The following is a 23,952-nucleotide window of genomic DNA, read 5'->3' as shown; positions in this document are numbered from 1 at the left end:
TTTCCTGATGGAAAATCAAGAAGTTAAGATTTTAAGATTTCTAGCTGAAACAAATTCTGCGGGACTGACCCTGTCTGTGCTGCAGAAGTTTACTGCAACCAAGCCTCATCCCCAGAGCTCTTTAGTTTTATGTTTGTCACTTACTGATGAAGAGGTTTATTAAAAAATAAATCCTGAACGACTATAATAGAGTATCTTTATTAACTGAAGTGTCACTAGTTCAGAAGATAAATGCACATTAATATTTATCGCTTGCTGTATGCTATCAAAGGTTATGTGAAAAATGAGTTGTGCTTTGGTATTTCATCTGCTGTGATCTGAATAAAAAGTGTTGTGCGAAGAAATACCCAAGCAAAACTGTTGAAGTAGAATTGAAAGTGTTGCAGCAGTTTGGGGTACAGTGTATGGCTGAAGAGATGTTAGAATTATCCAAAAAACAACTGACTTCAGAAAATGCAACACCAAGGTTACATTTTAAAAAAATCCCACTGCAAAGTAATAAAAGCATCAAATAAGACTCCCAAACAGTCTTAAATCTACTCTTTAGATGAAACCATGCAGCATACATTTGATCATGGTGAAGGAATTACACTGTTGGAATACTAAGCAGTCTTAAATTAATTTTTTAAATCCATTATTTTCCTCCTCTATTTTCCCTTTCCTGATACCGTTATGGCATGCAGTATGGATACTGACCCTTTGAACTGATCACTTTCTGCATATAGATGCTTAGTACTAATTATTAAAAAGATCAGGATAAGTTGTTAGCAGTATTATAAACTTTGTTAGAGACTCAGCCAATTTTATGTTGTGCCCCATCCAAAGATCAGAAAGGGAACCAACTGTGAGGAATGAAAATGCACCTTGTAAGCAACTGCAGATATGATATGATATGATATGATATGATATGATATGATATGATACGATATGATATACTCTTTGCAATAGCCTTAGGTTCTTGGTCAGATTATATTGTAAAAGCTAATATATGTGATTTTAAAGCAGGTCTCAGTGACAATCGACCATTCAGTTATTTTGATGTCCTGTGAGTGCACCCTTTTGGAAGAAGCTCTTACAAAGTTCCAGGCATACAAAAAAATTGAATTCTGTCATAGTCTGCTGTTTTAGGGAGAGGGGTAGCAGAAAAGATCACGGGACTGCCTGTCTAAACATGAATGTACTGTTTTTCTAAGTTGGAAATGATGTGAGCCACAGGCTCCACCTTTGCATACAATCATGATGTAGGCAGTCAAGAAGTGCATATGTTTGTTGAAGGCAGCAGTCCTAGTCGGACACATTCAAATAGTTAGTTGTACTGAGGTTACATGCCTGTGGCTGGGGGGGGCATGCCATCACTAATCCAGCTCTTGGCTGGATTACCTTTGAAAAATAAGAAATGGATTCCTCCGCCATGTGTGAAAAGCTTTTTGGCCCTCTTGAGTCCAGTTTAGTCTTGCAGCTGGGCTGGAGATAAAGAGGGTAATGAAACCTTTGCATCCTGACCAGCTTCCTGTGGGTTTGATCGGAGGGGAGAAAACCATTTCCCAGGAGCCTTCTGGAGGGACAAGGGGGCTGGAGCATATGTGTTGAGACATCGGGGTGCATTTTTAAGGCCACGTGCCAGGTTTTGGTCCCACTGGATGCAATTAGGAATGGCACATTGCATGTAAGCAAACTCACTTTTCTTAGTCTTTCAGGCCAGTTCTGAGACAAATCTGCTCTTTCCATCCACCACAGTTTGCTGAAGCTGGTGGCACCACACTGGTGTAAATAAAATCAGAACCCAGCACTCAAGCTACAAACCCAAATGTTTTGCCAGAAGATTTTTCTTATTTTAGTCTTGATGGACATACATGAATCTATACATCTAAGACAAAAACGAAGGAATTAGTGTTGTGATTTCTAGTGTGGGCTGGGGTGATGTTCTCTTGGGTGTCTGTTCTGTCCACACAGCTTTCTGAACAACAAATATTTCCTTCTCTGGGACAGTCAGCTTCTGTTCATGTCCCCAAGGACTTTCGAGTTAGGGCAACTGAACAGTTAAAGTATGTTTTAGCAAAAGGATTGTGACTGTGAGTGAATTAGAATAAATAAAAATTAAAGGATGACAGAAGTCTTCTTTCCTCATCATAAGAAGCCCTGTTGTATTTCAGGAGTTTAATTTCAGCTTTCTCTTTTCTCACTATCTCAGTTCTGTACACATACAGTTAATTTTTTCTTTGTGTAATTTAGAACTAAGTTTCCAGTAGAAAGAAAAAAATGTAAGTAAAAATACAGTCAAATGGATTTATCCCAACCCCACTATAAATTGAAACTCATCCCTTATCCAAATCTGTCACTTCTTCCTTGGCATAAATTATGTATCCAGTAATTCACTGATTCTTAGCACTCCCATTTCTCCCAAGTTGTTGATGTCTCTCCAAAACTTTTGAAATCAGGGGCATAGTATTTCTTACTTTTCTCCAAATACTCCTTTTGTCTAGTTTCTGCTGGCACAGCTGAATGCGGTGCAGGCAAAGGGGTCCTGCTCAGTAGGATCTGATGGTGGTCCTGTCCCACCAATGGCCATGAAGAGAGCAGCCCTTGAGGAATTCTGTAACCTGCACTGAACATGTCTAGCTGCCTTCCAGCTGTGTATTTCCCCTGTCATATTCACCAGTACGCTGAGACACTATTTATTATCACGAATGTTAATAGTCCTTTAAAATTTTCCCCAGCTTTGTGCAGAAGGAGATCTTTTTTCAACATTTCAGCATTTCAAGAAATATATTTTCAACACTTTCTACAGTTCCTAAAAGGAAGACAATTGCAAAGGCTTTGTTAAAGAAATAGTTTGTTCAATCTACAATTCAAATAAGTTTGTTTTCAAGCTTTAAAAAATGAAGTCTAAAATTGATATATATTTTGGAGAGAGATGACAATTGAAATCTTGAAATATGGACCTACGTTTTTTAGTGGTTTTCTTTCTTTATGTGGAAGCAGTTTGAGAAATGAATGTGTGTTGGCTAATTGTATAGCATTTTTTTCCTTTGGAGGCTGACTGAAACAATTCTATCGAAAAATTTCCAAATCCACTTCTATATGAAAAACCCAGTGCTTGATATCTATTGAATTGTTAACTCCTGAGCACTGAAGAGGGTTTGTGACTCAGAACTTTGGAAATCACCAGACTATCTTTAAAATCTGTACATTTTAACACAGCTGTTAAGTCCTTGGAGTTGTCAAACTGTTTGTCTCCAGCTTTGAGATATGTAATTTTTCAGTGTATTCTGAACACGCAGCTCTCATAATACCATGAGCATGGGATCTGGTAATGCAGGAACAAACCACCGAATATTGAAACTTGCCAAAAAATTGTAAAAGCTAGCAGTCCTTGGATTGCATTACATATGACATCATATTTAACAAATGATTTAATAACACGTAGTTTATCATATATTCATTCCTCTAATGATTTTGAAAATATGAGTTATTTTGTTATTTGTGCTTTTATAGTACTTAAAAGTTGTTGTCCTAAGCCAGGACACCAGGCCAGCTTCTGTAGAATTGGACCAAAAAATGACCTCTGATCCAAAGAATTTAAAATCTAGTCTTTTTATTTTTTAATGCTCTGCAGCCCAGATTGTCTGCTTTCTGTGTGGACTCTGGTGTCTTACCAGTAAAGACTAGTGAATAGGTCATACAAAACATGTATCTAGTGAATGTATCTTCCTTTTTAGATCAGAGAAATTCATACCTAGGCTCGCTCCTGCCATTTGTCATTTTGTTTGAATTGTTTAATCTCTTTATTTAAAAAAAAATATAGGGAAGTTCATTACAGGTATTTGGTATTCAAAATTTGCAGTCAAGATAGTGATCATACAACAAAAGTTTTGAATCTGATGGAGTGAGATAGTCTGTAACATTTTCTAAATTTATTGAATCCTGTTTATCTGATTCTTTGCTTTATAAACTACCTTTGGGACCATCAACGACATGTTTGAACTATAACAAATACAAAGCAAAAAGCTGATTTACTGGCTAGACACAGAATATGAACCGTTGTCTTCTTTCTAGTAGTTGCTCATAACAGAGACATGCAGAATAAGTATGACCAAAACAGGCTGCATGCAGAGTCAACATTTCCCAAGAATACTCTCCTAGTTCTACCCTCCATAGCCTTAGCTTTATTTGTAACCTTGGGTAAGAATACCAGCAGTGCTGGTTTTTAATCTGTAAATAAAAAAATGACCCTCAAATGCACGAAGCAGGTGGTGTAAAATCTAGGTGTAAAATATTTTGGAAATAGAACTTTCACTGCAAATGAGTCAGGTAGGGTGATATTTAATGTTGTTTTATCAGCAATACAACTTAGTCTTGAAGATGCATATTTTCTGAAATACTAATGGTTTACTTTATTTATTCATACCTTGCATGTTTGGCTGCCTCCGATTAAGATGAGTGTTTCCCAGAGGATTTATAAGGCATTTTCTAAGTCTTCGTCAAACATTTTCTATTGGCTCTTGGCTATAGATATCCAATAAATCATAGAGGAACCATGACCAAGTTTATCTGGCACAGGATTTTTCAGTGTACTGAAATTTCTTTTCAAAAACTTCTAAAGGAAGAGAAAGAGGGCAGTCTGCACAAAGCAAAGTGTTCATTTGAAAGTATGTCTATAGTCCTGAGCCAAACTGAGGTTTTTGTGTTGTTATCCCCCTTACATGTAATTTGTTTCGGAAAGCATGATTAGATTAACAGGTTTTTATTTTCTTGAGATTGGAAGTATCATCCATATTTTGTCTTTGTACCGGGTAACATGGTGATAAGCATTGTGATGTTATCATTGATGTAAAATTGCTATCATCTGGAGACCTGAGAAACTTTTTTTTTTAATTCAAAAAGTAAAAGGAAATATTAGCAATAACAATCATTGGGGTTTGTGATTAAAGTGTACTCAAAGACACTATAATTTGAGTATGTTTTTTGCTATGCTGTTGACCCTGAAGGGGCAATCATGAGTAATGTGACTTGTAGAAATATCCTTGGTCAAGGTATTTTTAGTGGTTTTATACTGAAAACCTTTAAGTAATGTTTAGAAATTCACCAACTATATGTATGTATATTTTGTCTTTCAGGGCATACAGGACGATTATTAAAATCTCTGTGTTTCACCAGTCTATCATTTCTACTGCTGCACATCATCTTTCAGATTACAATAAACAGTCTTGAAGCTGGAAAAACTATTGAACCTGGTTTTAACTGTGAGTAAAACCTTTTAGTTTTTATTAGCATTTTAAGTGGTTTGAAAGGTGAAGCATTGATGAGAAGACACTTAGCATTGTGCTCCTGTGGGTTTGCAGCTTGCTCGTGTTTCCCAGCTTGTTGCCTTAAGAATTACTCCTAGGGCCAGAAGACTAGATGGGTTTAAGAAATGAGAAAAGTGTATAAACTACTTTGTTCCCACTAGAGATGCATTTTCTTTGGGTTTAGCAGTGACTGTTGTATGTCTTCATCTTTTATGCTTTCTCAAAATTTCCTCAGAACCTGAGGTGGCCACATCTTTGTGTTATTAGATCATAATTCAATGTATTAAGAATAAAATGAGATATAGTAATGAAACCCCTCTACCCACGTATTATGCCTCTGTCTGATGGACCTCAAGAAAGTTGTTCATTTAATTTAACTTTAAATCTTGACCCCAAGATTTATGTTTCTAAACAGTATTTGTCTCTTTCTTGTGTTGTATGGGAAGAAGGATTTTCAATTTTTATTTATATGTAAACACTACTTTAAAATATATTGCATGACATTTTGTATCTTCCTCTCTCAGGAAATGTTCTTCAATAATTCAGAAGTAAATGTTCTTTATTGTGCAGAAGTTAATTAAAATATCTATCCAGTGATTTGGATATGTAACCTCCAGGTAGAAACTATTTGTACTTGTCTTACAATGCTTACGTTTAACATTTAAACCTGTCAACTTACCGTTGATAAATGTCCATTTAATTTATCACAGAGTATGCTGCTGCCACTTGAGTAAACAGTAATACTACAATTCAACACAAGAAACCTTATGTGAGGTAAAGCATTTGACTTAAAGTAACAAAATCCTAAGGAAACTTGGAGCAAGAATTAGCATTTCACCTTTAACGCAAACCATTTCTTAAATTAAAAGGCATAATTGTGTTTATGAAATACCAGTTTTAAATGGAATGTCTTGGGCTTTGTTGGTTCAAATCAGACCTTCAGAGTCTAAAAATACTTTTTTTCTTTTTTTCAAAAATGTGTATTATTATTGAGTGAACTGCAATAGTTGCTTTCCTATATCTGTTTAATATTCTTATGACTAAAAATACATGATTTTTACTTAGAGTAACCGTATCAGTTAGACACTGTATGAGTAGAGAGTTCCTGACTGTCCAAGACAGAGATGCAACTACTGGCTTTTTCTTCCTCCTGTGGTGGGAACCGGGGTCTACAGTGGAAACTGATTAAAAGAATTACTTCATCCTGAAGAGTCCACTCCTGAAGAAACAGAACATACCATTTCTGTCTGTTTATTAACAGTTGCTGAGTGCAGCAGCTTCTATTCTAGCTGCCATTAATAATGATTTCCTTACTTGAAGCCTCACAGGACAATGCGTATGGCTGTGGTAGTACATTATATGTGCCTCAGATTGCTCTTGGACACCGTGGCCAGTTGACATGAGATGACCCACGTCCTCACCATTAAGCTCTCTTTGCTTTGAAGTTGCCTGTTGGGAACGGTATTTGTCGCACAGGAACTCCCAAACTGTGCCTGAGTTGTTTGGGAGAGAAGTTGGCTGTCCAAAGTTGTTTTGAGATTGTTTTAACTGTTCAGCAATATGAAAGATTCAGCTGTTGAATTTCAATGCCTGAACAGGTTTGTGGAGTAAACTGGCAGCATTTAGTTTGGCTATAGTTGGTGAGCTTCAGGTGAAGCTAATGAAGAGGGGAATGTGCTACTGGCATTGTGGATGCTGGACCCCCAGGGTGCTGAAGGAGAAGTTAAAGAAGATGTAAAGACCGTTGTGAATGAAGGGAACAGAAAAGGCCAAGGTCTTTGCTAGAGCACGCAGTAAGATCAATTATTGTCATTAAATGGCACCAGAGCATACATGGTACTGTGTAGGTGAGGAGAAGACACAATTCCCGCTCCAGAAAGTACTTTGGTAGTACTTCTGTTTGTAATTATTTGGTGGCACAGCCCCACTGTATTTCCTGTTATTTCTCCAGCTATATGAATAATGCTTTGCAAAATTGACTACAGCAGAGTGCTAAGCCAAAGCTGGAAAAACGACAGCACTGTGCCCATAGCGTCTGCACAATGTTGTGAGCTCTGCATTTTAGAGTTCCCTGTTAATGTTCATTCAACTCTGTTCACTCAATAAGAAGTACAGAAGTGTAGACTGGAAGAATGGAGTTTTCTGTTTCCCTATCCAGATCTGGATCAACTATTAATAAAACATTTTTTTACAGCTGTTTGTCCTATTCTTAAGCCTTATGTGCCCCACTGGAAATATTCTACAGTCTCTTCTGATGCTTATCATTAGGCAGTTTTTCTCCCATTAGTCAAAATGTCCTGTTTTCCTCCTTCAGCCTGATGTGGAAATGAAGAAGAATGTTCCATTAGTCTTTATGGTTACCTGTTAAGCATTTGAAAGCTACAGTCATGTCTGTCGTATGTACTCTTTTCTCTCATTCTCTTCTCTTTACATAACTTCAGTCCCTCTAAACTTTCTTCATGCATCATGTTTTCTAGGAAGGAGATTAGTCTTATTGTTGCTGGTCTAATTCTGTTTTCTCCAAGTGTTCCAGATATTTCTGGAAGTTCAGTGCCCAAATGTGGTGGGTTGACCCTGGCTGGAGGCCAGGTGCCCACCAGAGCCGCTCTCTCACTCCCCTCATTCACTAAACAGGGGAGAAAAGGCATAACGAAATGCTTGTAGGTCGAGATAAGGACAGGGAGAGATCACTCACTAATTGTTGTCACGAGCAAAACAGACCGAACTTAGAGAGGGAATTCATCTAATTTATTACTAGGCAACACAGAGTAGAGGAATGAGAAATAAAATCAACTCTTAAAACACCTCCCCCCACCCCTCCCATCTTCCCGGGCTCAACTTCACTCCCGGCTTCAACCTTCCCCCCCTCAGCGGCACAGGGGGACGGGGAATGGGGGTTACGGTCAGTTCATCACATGTTGCTTCTGCTGCTTCTTCATCCTCAGGGGGAGGACTCCTCTCCTCGTTCCCCTGCTCCAGCATGGAGTCCCTCTCACGGGGTGCAGACCTTCAGGAGCAGACTGCTCCAGCGTGGGGTCCCCCACGGGGTCACAAGTCCTGCCAGCAAACCTGCCCTGGCGTGGGCTCTCCTCTTCACGGGTCCACCGGTCCGGCCAGGAACTTGCTCCAGCGTGGGCTTCCCACGGGTCGCAGCCTCCTTCAGGTGCCTCCACCTGCTCCGGCGTGGGGTCCTCCACGGGCTGCAGGTGGAATCTCTACACCCCCCTCATCCTTCCTCCATGGGCTGCAGGGGGACAGCCTGCTTCACCATGGCCTTCACCACGGGCTGCAGGGGAATCTCTGCTCCGGCACCTGGAGCACCTCCTGCCCCTCCGTCTGCACTGACCTTGGTGTCTGCAGAGTTTCTTACATCTTCTCACTCCTCTCTCCGGTTGCAAAAGCTCTCTCTCTCTAAGTGTTTTTCTTCTTCTTGAATATGTTATCACAGAGGCGCTGATTGGCTTGGCCTTGGCCAGCGGCGGGCCTGTCTTAGAGCCGGCTGGCATTGGCTCTGTCAGACACAGGGGGAGCTTCTAGCAGCTTCTCACAGAAGCCACCCCTGTAGCCCCCCCGCTACCAAAACCTTGCCACGCAAACCCAACACACCAAAGCTAGGCAGTATTTAAGCTGAGAATTTACTAGCACATACTGAAGTATAGCAGTTACCCAAGTGTCTGTGAGTGACACTGCCTGTTTATGTATAACTATGTGGTACTTTTTGCAATGGTAGCATTATCTCACACTATTTGTGATTCACTGGAACCCACAAATCATTTTCTGCAGAACTGACCATTTTTTCTAATCACATATTTGTGTAGGTGAGTATTCTTACATTATAATGGAAATTTATGTTTGCCCATTTTATTCCAAAACAGTTTTATTCAAAACTATTTGCTGTCTGCAAATACCACCTTTAAGGGGTTTTGGATATATTAAAATGTTTGATTTTTCCTTCAAATTTAATCTGTTTTGATTTTGCTGGAATTGTAATATCTCCCTGAGTTTAAATAAATGAAACCATAGAGTACTGAAGGAGCTAGCGGATGTTACGGCAGGAACTCTCTCGATCATCTACCAAAGGTCTTGGGAGTCTGGGGAGCTCCCTGCTGACTGGAAGCTAGCCAGTGGTATTCCAGTTTACAAAAAGGGCATAAGGGAAGACCCAGGGAACTACAGACCTGTTGGTCTAACCTCAGTTCCTGGAAAAAATATGGAGAAGGTTATACTGGGTGCTGTTGAAAGGCATTTAAAGAATAATGCAATCATCAGGCACAGTCAACATGGGTTCACAAAGAGAAAGTCCTGTTTAACTAATGTGATATCCTTCTACGATAAAGTCACCCGCCCAGTGGATGAAGGGAAGGTGATGGATGTATTTTTTCTGGATTTAGTAAGGCTTTTGCTATTGTCCCTTGCAGCATCCTTTTGGATGAGTTGTCCAACTGTGGGATGAGTGGGTGCATGGTGCGCTGGGTGAAGAACTGGCCGAAGGGCAGAGCTCAAAGGGTTGTAGTGAATGGGGCTGCATCTCACTGGTGACTAGCGGTGTTCTGCAGGGCTCCATTCTAGGGCCAGTTCTGTTCAATATATTAATCAATGATCTGGATGCAGGAGTTGAACGCACCATTAGCAGGTTTACTGATGATACCAAACTGAAGGGTGTTGTTGACTCTTTTGAGGGACAAGAGGCCTTGCAGAGGGATGTAGATTGGGGAATTGGGCAATGATTAATGGGATGAAATTTAACAAGTCCAAATGCCGGATTCTGCACCTAGGATGAAGTAATTCTGGGCACAAGTATAAATTGGGAGAGACGTGGCTGGAGAGCAGCCCTGCAGAAAGGGATCTGGGGGTGCTGGTCGACAGCAGCTCGATATGACCCAGCAGTGTGCCCTGGCAGCCAAGAGGGCAAACCGCACCCTATTCTATTCTATTCTGTTTTACTCTATTCTACTCTACATGTTGCCCTCATGTAAATGAAGTGAGAGTAAGTACTGTAAATGTGCACTTTTGGTGCACTAGTTTCTAGGCTGGGTAAAAAGACAAGATGAGGAGGAAGGGGAAAAAGTGTAATAGCAGAAAGGAGAAAAAGCCTTGCAATTATTTTGGTTTATGTTTAATTGCTTGCTTTTGCTATGGTAAAACGTGAAGTTTTCTTGTGTTCCTACAGTGATTGTTCCCTCTGTTGCTTTCATCCTGCAGGGAAGTTAAAGCTGATTCTACAACTCCATAACTTTCACCTCAGAAATGAATGAATACATGTTTCAACTTAATTCTGTATTTTTTGGAATTTGTTGCCTTTGTGCAGTTAATAATCTAACTCCTGACAGTTGCAGAAATGGGTGAGAGGGGGGTATACCTTTGTCCTCGAATTCTGTAGGTTAGTTTGTCTCGGTATGTTCAAATGCCAACTTCTGAATCAAAAGATCATTTTCTGGTTTTAGTTTTTCTTTTTACACTGCTGTATTAAAGCCTCTGAAAATATTTTCATTTTGGTAATAGAAACACTTGAAAAATGTTTAAATTAGAGGTGTGATACAGACTATCACCTCTTAAACCTTATACAGTTATAGTTTCATTTTGGAAACGAAGAACAACCATCCCTTTATCTTTTACATCTAGAAGGAGTTTAATTTGGGCCATCTGCAAAAGCAAAGCAGACACGCAGAATTTCAGGCTCATTGTAAAATATTCTGCTCTTATGCTGGACTTACGTTATTGAAAATCAGCTGATAGATAGTATTTAGGATATGTAAGTCCTGGAAAGTTTTGCTTCTTCATCCCTTTCCTCTTTTAGAGCTCATATACCTTCTTTTTCAGGATGGCTAGAAAATGCTATAGCATTCTCTAAGTTATACAGGAGACGTATGTTGGCAGGTTGGTAGAGGTGTTTAAACATGTTTAGCTGATGGAGGGTTCTCATTTCTTCAGAGCCTTGTGAGTATTGCGTAGCACTAACAAAATTTTGTTGTTAGAACTCCTTATTTAGCTTAATGAAAGATTTCTGATTAGCTACAGCTATGTTGTATGGAATTGAATACCTCCCAGATAGTTTCTTTATAATATCAGAGTTCATACAGGAAAGGAAAAGAATAAATACAGAAAAAGTGAGCTGGGCTAATCTTCTTAAGCCATCAAGAGCTAGGTAATCAGTCTTGTTTTGCTGATGATATCTCCATATAACACAGAATATGATTTTTTATGCAGTAACACAATTTCATTATTAGATTTGTACTTCTGATGGAATAAAATTCTGATTATTAGATTGGGTAACGTCTTTTGAGTATAGAATCTGTGAGACAGGCAATTGAAAATTAGATCATGAGGTAATATAGAGTCTCATTCTTCGGTATGCACGCTATAGTTCTTTCCTAGGGCTAGTTTTAAACATCTTTAAAAATGGCATTTCCACCAGCAGGAATGTTTTCCATGATGTTCATTTGAAACTTACTTCCAATAAATTAGTGCAATTATTCCTCATCATACTACTCCCCTGTAAGTGCATCCTCTTCTTGTGTTCAAGCACTCTCCAGTTTCTTTTTCTCTTAGTTGTAGTGGTGTACGTCCATTTTTTATTTTGTGCTGACTCTACCATCTCTCGGTCTTGAATTCTGCAAATGGATCTGTTGAAACGCTTGCTCTCTCAGAACAGTATTTTATTCCATGAGAAATGCAACTAAGAATAGTTCAACTATTCACTAATTAAGTTTGTATTCAATGTTTGTTAGAATACCAAAAGGAGCATTTAAGGTATTTCTGGATGTTTTTCTTATACATCAAATAATAGAACTGATGGAGCTGAAATAGATACCTTGAAATCCTTCTAAAGACTTTCTATGAATCTCTGCATTTGTTTACTGTCTGTAGTTTGGGTGCTTTATTTACAAAATGCTTATGTGAAGAAAAAGGGAGAATAAGCTTAAAGCACCAAGTTGCCTAGATAGCTTCTCTGTTAGATCATGGGAACTAAATTCAGATACTACTCTGTCCCCGGTATGCCATGGTGAATGTCAAACAAATGCATGCCACCATTGTGGAATCATAATAACTTTCTGCTTTAGATAAATTTTGAAATGATTTCTTGGCTAAAAGATCATCCTGTGTTTGCATTACTACCAGCATGTCCCTGAGGTTTTGGGTTATATTAGGAAGCAGCAATACCCAGTACAAATAAATTAGGTTTCACCATTTATTGAAAGCTCAGACTCAGAACTGCAGCTGACCTTTCATAGGAATGAATAATTATTTTTTCCTATATAGCTGGTGAGATTTCATGTCTTTTATACCCTCCTGAGCATGCTTTTAAGGTTGTGCTGGTTTTTGAAAAGTACTGCATCTGTAAACGCTATTGTATTTCTAGTTGGATTTATTAACCCATTGGAAATAAAGATGCTGGTTTTACTTATAAAGGGGCAAAAGATTAAGAGATTTCATACAGAATTTCATATTTCTATTTCAAAGGTGAGTGGCAGATGCATGCAGGTCTTTCAATTACCAGGACTTACTGGCCCAACTCCTGCCTGGAGTCTGAGCATATCTTATGGACTCTTGTCAGCTGTTCGGACACATCATTTCACGAGAGGCTGCCTTGAAAACAAATATTTTGAAAATATTGAAAATTTGAAATAATATTTCATGAAACAAATATTCTGATAATTTCCTGATCATGAATTGTCTTGATAATTTTCACAATTTTAATGTCAAAAATGTTGCTTCATATGAAATGAAATTAATCCAAATGGCACTAAGAAAACTAGTAAGTTTATGTAAGAAGCTTCTACTTCTGAGCAGAAGTCATAGCAAAGTAAACATTTCATTTTAATAGTGAAGCCACTATATCCTCTGGAATGGTTTAGCTTACCAAAATCGAAGGTAGCAGTTGCCCACACTAAACAGTGCTCAAGCACTTGCATCCCAGACAAACCAGCTCATCCTTCCCTAACAAACACATCCATTTCTCACTGACCAGGCAGATGCTCAAGACACCTTTCAAACAACTGATTTAGCTGCAAAGTTGTGAGATCTGTAGTCACCTTCATCGTATGTGTAACATACTCTTCCTTTTTGTTTAATGAAATCTTCGTTTCAACATTCAAGGGTCTACCTGAAACCTGAGCCCTTCTTTTGACCTCGTACCTGGATTTTCTCACATTTCTTTATTCTGAGATGTGTAGAGACTGAAGTGTTTAGTCTTCCTTGGGCTGTTGTAGTTGAAACTAAAAGGGATGTTGTCTGTAAGTTTGTCTCAGTTTGACAATTTATGTTTAAAAGCAAACCTTTATTCTATTAAGAGTGGGTATTATCTTGCAGAACATTTGCATTTTAATCATATTTTTGTGTGGCATCTCAAAGATTATAATCTTGACCAAAGTCTGAGAAAAAAAAATGTCTTTAAATGTTTCAGAAACAGTTCTTTCTGTTATAACAGAAGTTGTCAGATTGTGCTTGTGTGGTGTCTGTATGAGTGGCAAGAGGAGAAGATTCCAAAATGAGCTTGTGTTTCAAGAAAAACTGTGGAATATCCAGTATAGCAAAGTTTTTTGTAGAATGAAACCAGCCGTAGTACTACAGAAGAGTCAGAATAACTGAATAATTGAGGGGATATATGTGTTGAACTCAACATTGTCTAAGCCTGTGATGCCTATTACAGCAAATACAGTACAAATGTACAGTGTTAGAACTAGACCAGTTCCAGAGTGGTGAGTGGTGGTTCAGTGGGGAAAAAAAAAAAATTATACACCAATATTTTAATAGAAGATATTGTACAGATTCTGCATACTCTCCAGCACCCATGTAAGACTGACAATACTAAATACCATAATATAAAAGTCTCATTTTAATGGAATTCAGATACCTACATGTTTTTGAAGTTTGAGCTTTACTGATTATCAAATCAGTACAGACAGCTAGTTACCTGGAAAGACTTTTTGTTCCGTTTTTATGAGAGATCAGTTACTTCATGTATTTTAGCTTTGTGGTACGTCCTCACCAAGCTGTCTGAAGCTTTGTTGGTTGTACTATTAGCAAGATACTAAAGGCTAAGCAGATGAGAAGCTGAAAATTTTTCCAGAATGAAGGTTAATATAACTTGAAAGGGAACTGTGAAAACTATTGTTCTTTATTCAATGTCAATATATGGATTTTGTCCTTCTTATCCCAAGCTGAAAGACTGTCTCTCCATCTGCCCAATGCCACATGGATTGAAAAAAACCCTGCCTTGCCTGAGCTTGTAAACTGCTCTGAGAAGGGACGTTCGTACTGTATGACCTGCAGCAGGAGCCGGCTGTGTGGCTGGGGCTTATGGAAATACCACAGCTTAAAGAATAATGAGAATAGGATTTCTTCAGAGCTTCTCTCTTATCAGTGACTATCCTTGCAGAATAGTGAGTTCAAAAGCAACAAATAACCATTTATCGAAATCTCGACTGAGAGAGAAAGTTCTGCAGAGATTAGCACAAGTAGTACATACATGGATTGCAGTAGAGCGCTCATAGCTGAAGCTCCTGTCGTACTACTTCACATGGCAAGTACCTTTGAAAACCTAACAAATGATGGAAAGGCAGGAGACGTGACATGAAGGAAAAAAAAAGAAAAGTTAATGTGGTTCCTCTCATTCTCTGGTTTCATAGTGTGCTGTTTCTTGTATAGGTGTTACGCAGTGTCTGAGCCATGAAGTATATAAAAAGGAATTTCTCTGTGGAGTCAAGGAGAACTTGGGACTAAAAAGAATGCCTAGCCGTAAAAACCACTGTGAGATCAGGTTGTGATGGCACAAATACGGTCATTATACAAGGTCCTAGACAGTTGTGTCATTGTACAGTGTTACCGATGACCATTTCTGACTGTCATTTCAGTGTTTCCAAGAGTCAAGAATGCATAGCATGTGGAACACATCCTGTGATAAACTTTTAATCAGTCAGAGGTGTTAGCACGCTTTTTTTTTTTTTGCCTCACCAGAAACCTGCAACAATAGTTTATTCTGCACATGAAAGTTAATTTTCTTCTAATTCAGTACACATTGAATGTCAGCATTTCTTCAACACTTTTAGTGCAACTTTATGCAGCCAGGAAATTTATGACTGGGGAAACAGAAGCTTCTGTAATTGCTTCTTAGGCATGTATGATAAGTCCTGCTTAATTTCCTGCTGGGTGTTACTGCCTAGCAATTTGGAAAGTTGGTGTTCATTGTATTTATGGAGTCTTTATTTCTGGACTCAGCATGCTGCCATGTGAAAATTGAGCAATATTCTAAATACTTATTTTCAGCCCTGATGTATAACACCTTCTGTATAATGTATATAATTACGCTGTGACGATGTTGGCATACTCATTTGTGTTCCTCCATTTAAGAGAACCTGACATAGGATCCTTCTCACTGCCACTTAGAGTTTGTGTTTTTGACAGTCAGCTTGGCATTGGAGAGAAGAGCTGGGAAACTACTGGGTGGCCCATGGGGTGTATGTGGGCTTGTTTCTGAAGCTGGTGGACTTCCAAAGGTATTCTTACCTTGTACCTGAGGAAACACCCAGCACACCTATTGAAGCTGTGATGCAGTTTTCTTTTTTGTATCCCAGTTGTAGCTAGGATGAGTACACCTGACTACAGCGTAGTAGAAAAGACCATCACCTTGTTTTGGGGGGCTGTTGGTAGGAGGGATCAAGTAGCTGTTGTCTGTCTCCCTCTGCCCTCTTAAGGGTAGGAGCTGAAGTAGCAACTGTAAGGAGGAAATCAAGGCCAGCTGTGAAGAAGGCACTTGATAAAACTTGAATAGCAGAGAGGAGAGCAGAATGTGTGGAGGAAATGAAAACAAAAGAGAGTAACTGTTTTGTTGATTTATACTCTTGGTTAGTGCTCTTACTAAATTAAGAAGCAAACATGCAAAGAGCAGCCTTCTCCATTTTTCTAAGTAGGCTTTCCTTCACTTGTCCCTAGTTATATGCTTAACCTTCCTATGAAAATCTTAGACAGTGTGCGATGCTAACTGCTTCTAAGTCCCAAGTTACTAGAAAGCCTGTTTTCCATATTGTGAAGTTTTTGAAGATCACTAAAGGTAGAAACAGGCTGCTCACACGAACAGTTAAAGTGACAAAACTTGTCTACAGGGTTAGACCTTCATACTGACACCAGCCCTACTGTTACAGTGGTTATCTTGGCTCATTAGCAGTGTTTTGGTGTAGCAGTATGTGGTATGTAAGGGCCAACACCACGGTGCTTTAGCAACCAGCATCTCTGGGCTGTTATAGAGTACCGTGTTGAAATGTTCCCTTGTTGATCATTCAAATCACTTTAACATAAATATTTTACTGGGGAGTCTTACTGTAGAATTACTGTTCAGGGATAGGAAACTATATATTTGTGTGTTGGACACTGTTTAGACAAATACTTTCCACCGAGAAGAAATATTTCACTTTATTTCTGAGGATTTGTCTCTTCTCTTTGGCTGTTTACATCTTTATGTATTGCTCTTCATCACGTAATCAGAGTATTTCTAGAAAGCCTGATTTGTTAGTCTGATACTGTGAGCCCTTGCATACGCCTGTGCCCACATTGTAAGTTTGAGGGGGTTTTGGTCCCTGGGTCTGAGCCCTTGGGCGTGAGCCTGCTGTGTCTCTTCATGCTTTACATCGGCAGCATGACCTAGGTCTCAGCTGGGGAGCAAAAAGCAAATTTGAGTTGAGATGATGACAGCAGCTCACCAGAGCCACTCTGACACTAGTTGGGCATCTCAGCTGCAAGCACAGGTGAGATGTTGTGCCTGGGGGTGGCAACTACGAGGGGCCATCCCCGGTGGTGCAGAACCCCCGGTGGGTGGGCTCCTCTGGGTGGTGTGGGCTGGATGTGGCTCAGGACAAAAACTAGGTCTTGAACTCGAGGTTAACTTTGAGTTGAAATGACTGGGTTTACTGAGCTGTTCTTTGGAATCTGTGACGTAAAACAAATCACCCTGTGAAACAAAGCAAAAGGCGTTGCTTACATAAATATGGCATGGAGCCATCTGGGGAAAAAAATGTTTTCTTCACGGACTTGAACTCGAAATGCCTTGGTGGGCTCTCCTGCGTCAGTGTGTTAGAACATAGTCCTAAACCTGGGTCAAATACAATGTGAACTCCCACACCGAGTTTACTTCCAAATGGAAAATCTGCCTTAAAATTCTCTTTGGTTTCTGCCAGATATATGAGTCTGAATCAATAACCGCACAGGATGCGAGAAGGCGCTGTACCTTACACCTTTTGCGTAAACAATGTGTGGCACATCTGTCATGCTTATGTTTAACACAGAGCAAAATAAATAAGAAAAATTCCTTAACACTCACAAAGAAGAAATACCTTTCACATCTTTGGAAGGAAGAGAACTCATTAGATGAGTAAACTTGGTTTCCAAAGTCTTAAACATCCCTCTTTTGTTTCATTACAACTCTAGCATTTTCCTAATATCTAGATCTGGAGCACTGTGCCATTTCCATTCATATATACTATGTTTACTGCTGAATTTTATCATACCACAATCCTTTAGGGATTTGTTTAAAGGAATCAGTAAACTGAATTTCGGAGATGTGATAGTCATCATCTAGACTAAAACCAGAAAGATTTTCAACCGCATCTGTGAAAGTTGTAGTAAATGAAAAATATTTCACGACAAAATTGTAATCTTATTTTTATGTGTCTAGAAATAAGGAGAGTAGAACACACTGTCTTTCAAAGTCCAGTGGCGAGAGAACGAACTTGATTTCCAGATATCATCAGTGATACCAAATGCCTATTTTAAAACTGAAAACAATTTTAACACTGTTTTCACCCTGAAGTAGCACAAAACACTGACAAGCATTTATGATGCACTCCATCCAGTGGCTGATAAGAGTTTTCTCAAGCTTTTTGGGGTGTGGAAGAGTATATAGAATACAGTTACCATAGGGAATCAGGAATAATGTAATTCGGAGTACATTAATTAGTAAAAGCTCCTACTAGTGTATTTATGTTATGTATATAATAACAGATTTCAAAAGAAGGCAGCCAGCCCCCAATATAAAGGACACAAAGTCATAAGAACTAGTAACAATTTATGCATTTTTGATTTATGCATAACCTTACCTACAAAGTCATTACGGTCAAGAAATGTCACATAGCAAAGTGTTTTTCAGGGTCTTTTTGGCACACAATTTCAGAACATTGAAATGTAAAAGGATGATTTTTAACTCATCCTTTCGAGCCAGCAGAGTTTGACCTCGTCGTGGATTGTGTTCCTGCGGTTTGTTGGTGATGCCACAGATGGCTACATAGCAGGTTCCAGGAAATTCCTGCTTTTTCTAGACCCCACAGGTTTGTCTGTGAATAATGTAATGTTTCATGAGAGAACTCATGTTCTTACCTCCACCGTAGAAATGTCGAAGGACTCCAATTACACTCAGAACAGGCTTCATTGTAGAGTCTAGCAACATACCATCACTCTTAGAAACACAGTCCTCAGTTTAGGTGCTGCGCTGGATTTTAATGGTCCTAAAAATCTTACATCCACCTGGAGGGTGTGGTGGTCTAGTGCTAATTAAACACAGCTGCGGTATAAAACTTGTGGAATTACAAGACATACTGGTGAAAGTTGTATTTATAAGCCTGGACTTTTTTTTTTTTTTCCTCTCTGTTTGAATAGAAAGGAGATAAAAAATGTTTTATGTGGCTAACTTTTTCTGTATACATGGAGGTGTGAGGTAGGGACTCTCCCAAACTGCAACTGATATCCCAAACAAACATCGCAAGAGTGAAAAATAATTGGAGCTGATGTTGTGCTGGCAACAGTTCCAACTTTGTAACGCTTCGTGGTCTCCCAGTTCTCATTATTTCATATTTATCCTTTACCTTATTCTTGGCTATCTGATGTTTTATGTTTGCCTAAGAATAAAGTACAAGACAGGCAGAAACACTAACAAGCAGTGCTGTGTGAAGGGGGCAAGGGATGCCTTTTAAACCGCTATCAGGTCGTGCTCAGTTTCTTTCTGTTTATATAAACACACACACACATTTTCATCTTCAGGGGCCTCATTCTTTACGGAGCTTTCTGTGATTATTAAGTTTTAGTACTGCACAGCAACCGGAGCAATTTCAGGAATCAGGCTGATTGAATTACCCCATTAGGCAACCTTACTAAACTGGGGGAGGAGGACATTTCAGCACTAGTTTTTTCAATAGTAAAATTTATTTTCATGAAATTGTCCAGAGTTTAAAAAACTGTAAATACCAGTGAGGAAGGAAGGTGTTCTGTATGGACAATAGCATAGAAGTTCAACTTTGACTCCAAGTATGGGGGCTTCCAAAAATGTGCAGAGAGGTACAAAACAGGCAAGATTACAGGGGATGCAATACTTTGAGATCTAACAGAAAAAAGAAGTCAGTGATTTTATTATCAAAATGGAAATAACTTTAATATTGTTATCCACAGTGCATATATTTGTCACACAGTTAAATCACTGTTATCTGCAGAACGGAGATATTGAGCAGCAGTGATTTGTTGAACTTGTACTTCTCCTTGTTCAGGTGCTCAATAGCCATGAAATATGCAGGAGGAGGGGATGCATGAAACCGGGGGTAAAGTCAGCAGATATACATCCATGTTGTCCACCAGTCCCTGGTTAAGCAGCTCAGAGTCCATGGTGGGACTTGCTTTCCTGCAGTCCTTGAGGCTACTATTCGTGCAGCTGTTGCCTCAACAGGATTTGGGGGAGGGAATTGACATATAGGAATAACTTTTTTAGTCACAGTACTGGTTCAAATAAACCCTTCACTTTGCAGTTCCACCTCCAACTGTCATCAAGAATTTTATGCAGTTTGCAAATGAAAACTTTTGGGGATTGGCTGAGATCAGATATGTCTTGTTGGCATATAGACGTGAGCCATGGTTCTGCCCAGTGTAGCAGTTCTACAGCCATGCAGGGCTGGCCCTATGTTCTGCTACTGTACTCTCATCATATCATATTTTTATGAGGACTTTTAAGCAAAATAAATTTCAGCTCATGAAATTGCATTGCCTTGAGAGTGAAATACCACCTGTTCATTACCACCACGTTCTCCCAACAGCCTTTCCACAAGTTAGATTACATAACACCTATGATCATGAATTTAAAAATTGTTTTTATGACTTTTCATGTCCTCACTGAAATATTGTCAAAATTTTCTCATATATGATGAAAAAGAAAATCCTGAGCAAGGAAGTTCACAGAATACACATCCACATAAAAGAAAGCTGGAATGCTAATACAGTTCCACAGACATCTGGAAAAAGTCACAGATGGGTTTCCACATCTACCCTATGTCCTTCTGGATAACAATAAGAAAATGATATCACATTTCCTCTTCAGAGCTCGCAGTTGTTCCTGTCACCTTTTTTTTTTTTAGCTATAGCAAAGAGAGAAGGGTTCTACAGCATATTGTATTGAATTGCTGGGTGATGTATTTTGCCAAAAGGTAAAATTTAACATTTGTATTTTGCTGTCTAATTTTCTCAGAGAAGAGCAAATAGTTTTACTTTTTAGGTAGTGGCAGCTCTTGATTTCAAAGACTTCTCAAAAGTTGGTTGAAGTATCAGCTTTGTTACTTTGGAAATACTGAGCATCAACAACATAATGAAATTCAGTTATTTTATTCCTTTTTACAAGAGCTACATTTTGTTGTACAGTAAAACAGTTATTGTAAACACTATGAAGTGTTCACACGTTATTAGGATACTAATTTATGTAAAAGATATTGAATTTTAAACGGACGTCTCATTAGCAGTGATCGACATGACCTGAAAGTCATAAAAGCAATCCTGGATATATCACTGCTGGTGCTAGAGCTAAGCCATTGCACGCGGTGCAACGCTGTACCGCTGGTGCTGGGTTAGCGAGGGACAACTGCCTACAGTTGGTAGCTCACTATTTCCTAAATGCCCTAGATTTATTTTTTGCTCTTTAAAGCTTTGATATATATAACAGCAGTTCACTTTTACATGAGCAGCTAGAAGGTACGTTGTTGGGCTGTTTCATGGAGGCAGAAGACAAGGCTTGGCTGGGTATCTGCCCGTGTTGTGCAAGGAGTATTTAGCAAAAGCAGTCACAGAACCTTGCTTTCTGGCTCTCTATTCAAAATGATATGATATGTAACTCTGAGAATGAATAAAGGTTAAATTATCAGACTTACGTGACATGCTTGGTCTCCTAAGATTTGCTAATAGGGTTTTGGTATTTTAGATATGAGAAAAACCCAGATTATGGAAAATGCAAAAAATATTTCTCACTTGCTCTGCTCGCCTTCCCTCACTGTCTTCTACATGTCACACAGTGACTGCATTCATCTCTGAAACCTTCACTGTCATGTTCTCTTCTCCTAGTTAGGACCGCTGCCAAAGGGATCCCATGTTTATTTTTTATTTATATTACTGTTTGTGGTACAAATAGCTACTTTCACCTCGGAGTTGTACCTTTTGTCGGATCTATTTAATTCTGAGGTAGAATCCTCTATGAGTCAGTGCTTACAAAGTTTGACCTCTGTAATTTTTTATTAATATTAATAAACCCCATCCCCCTAGCATATGGGATGCAGAAGACACTGCAAAGCAAGCTGTTACAAAGGCCAAAAAGGTTTATGAGCTGAAAAATTTGAGTTTGGAGAGGGGAATATAGACTTTTGCAATTTCCAAATGCTGATGCTAAATCCATTCAGATGTAAATCAAACCCATCAGGAGCACTCTGCTCTTTAGATGCTTTATCCTAACATGTTTTTGCTCATTATTCCTTCCCCAGTTGGAGGTTGTATATGAAAGCTGTTAAAATGAAATAAATAATGTATTCCTATGAAGATGATTAGTGTATTTTGGAATTCAGAAATGGTAGAAAAGTTGGGTAATATTTCAGCATAAATAACAATGTGAGTGGCTTTTTTTTGTTTTGAAATTCTTAGTCCACGATGTAGATAGTTAGGTCATAATCTCTTTGGATATTTCGCAGTGTTTGGCTAGGCTTTGAATGATGATCTCTGTTACTGGAAATCTTGTGCATCTTTATGTAGGGTAGAATCAAATAATGGAGGCTTCGAAATGAACAGCATTCACAGAAGTTTTCATACATTCACATCTATTTCATATGTTTTCATACGTTTGCATCCATTTCATCTGGACATTTGTTTTAATTGGTGTGACAATATCTCACTTGATGCTTCTGTTTTAAACTTCATTAAATTTGTTTCACACTAAAAATATCTTGTGTTAGAAGCATTTGAGTGGCTCCATCTGTACCCTGTGCTATTTTGGGAGACCTCTGTGACTGGTCTGTCTCTGCTGTTGCTCTGTCTTGGGAATGAGATGTTGCTTTGCTGTTTAAACATTGGCATTCAGTCAAGATATACCCATTCATAGTTGTTGTTCCTGGAGTTTGCAACAATTCAACTTCCTTGCTATTGAGTCTTCATTGATATCTCCAGGAATTGTATGGACATCCTCAATCACTGTATCCTCTGTGGAAAGGTGGAAAGAGGAGGATGGAATATCTTATCAAATAAATTTTTGAAACCATTATTAGAAGGTTTCTTTGAGCAGAGTGACAACTAAGCTGTGTTCAACATATATCAAAAGCAAAGGTCTGAGATCCTCTTACACATATGGCATAAACAAGGAGCAGGATCAGGCATGGTCCCTGGTCATATGTCATTACCCAAGCTCATAATAAGTTAGACTGGATTTTGTCAGCAAATATCATCATGGCTGTGCAGATACCTCCAGGTGACAGAAGAACAAATTTAATTCAGGGTTGTTGTTCTTTGACCATGGAGAGTTAATACTCCTTGGTGCTAAAGAGCTTGACTAGTTGCTGGGAGACAAAGATTTGCAAGTTTCTCTGCATAGACAGCTTTTTCATATTGCGGTCCACTAACCACCTAGCCTTGAGCATACTTTGACTGCCAGCCCATAAGGAGAAAGTTCTCTGCAGGTGAGTATTTATTTCTTACTGTAACAAAATTAATGAGCCGGTGATCCACCTTCTAACCTGTTTGTTTACCCTGATGCTTCTGTTGGTACCTGCAGGAGCAGATACCGTAGAGCTATCTATCTCAGGGGTCTTCTTGCAGACCTCCCCTTCAATTTATCATGTTCTGGTTCTCTCTCTTGCTCAGTGTTTTTTCCTAGTAGTGCAAAAACTGATGGGATTTTTCTCTGTGATACATTAAAAAATCAATCAGTAAGGTACCAATGATGTAAACTTTTAATGTGCTGAACACTCATTATCAAATTTCACCTGAAATGTGTATCTATCTGCAGAGGTGCTCACCTATGATTCTAATATGCTGCTGGCAGCGATGCTGATCATTCCTCAACAGGAGCTTCATCTTCTGTGAGGTGAAGGCATCCAGTGAGACCCTCATTGAAGAGCATCAGTGGGGAGCTCCCGCTGGCTTTCCTTTCTTCAGGGTTCACCTGCTGATGGCTGCCAGCATGCCGGGAACCACAGCTGGCCCGGTGGGATGCAGCTCCTTGTGCATCAGGCACAGTGAGGGTTTCTCCAGGGTCAGTTTCCAGTCCCTCAGTCAGGTGACTAACAGGCCTTCTCAGCTTACTTAACTTTTATCAGGTACAAAAATTGATACAGGAGTGTTATCCTCATTCGTGTTGGGTCGCCGTAGGGCAGTGTAGTGACAAGCGTAA

At 39.1% G+C, this 23,952-nt stretch overlaps 1 protein-coding gene across 5 annotated transcripts in view; it reads left to right on the top strand.

Annotated features, from left to right (window-relative positions):
* PIEZO2 (piezo type mechanosensitive ion channel component 2) overlaps positions 1-23,952 on the top strand; it is a 322,106-nt gene that overhangs the window by 116,245 nt on the left and 181,909 nt on the right. For all 5 annotated transcript variants that reach the window (XM_054817484.1, XM_054817479.1, XM_054817482.1 and 2 more), the window contains exon 3: positions 5,118-5,243. In XM_054817484.1, coding sequence (XP_054673459.1) covers positions 5,118-5,243 — 126 coding nt within the window. The remainder of the gene's footprint in view (positions 1-5,117; positions 5,244-23,952) is intronic.

This window comes from Grus americana, chromosome 2, assembly GCF_028858705.1.
Source record: "Grus americana isolate bGruAme1 chromosome 2, bGruAme1.mat, whole genome shotgun sequence".
In the NCBI taxonomy this organism is placed as follows: domain Eukaryota; kingdom Metazoa; phylum Chordata; class Aves; order Gruiformes; family Gruidae; genus Grus; species Grus americana.
The sequence above is the reverse complement of the archived record's forward strand: the minus strand, read 5'-3'. Positions and strand labels throughout refer to the sequence as shown.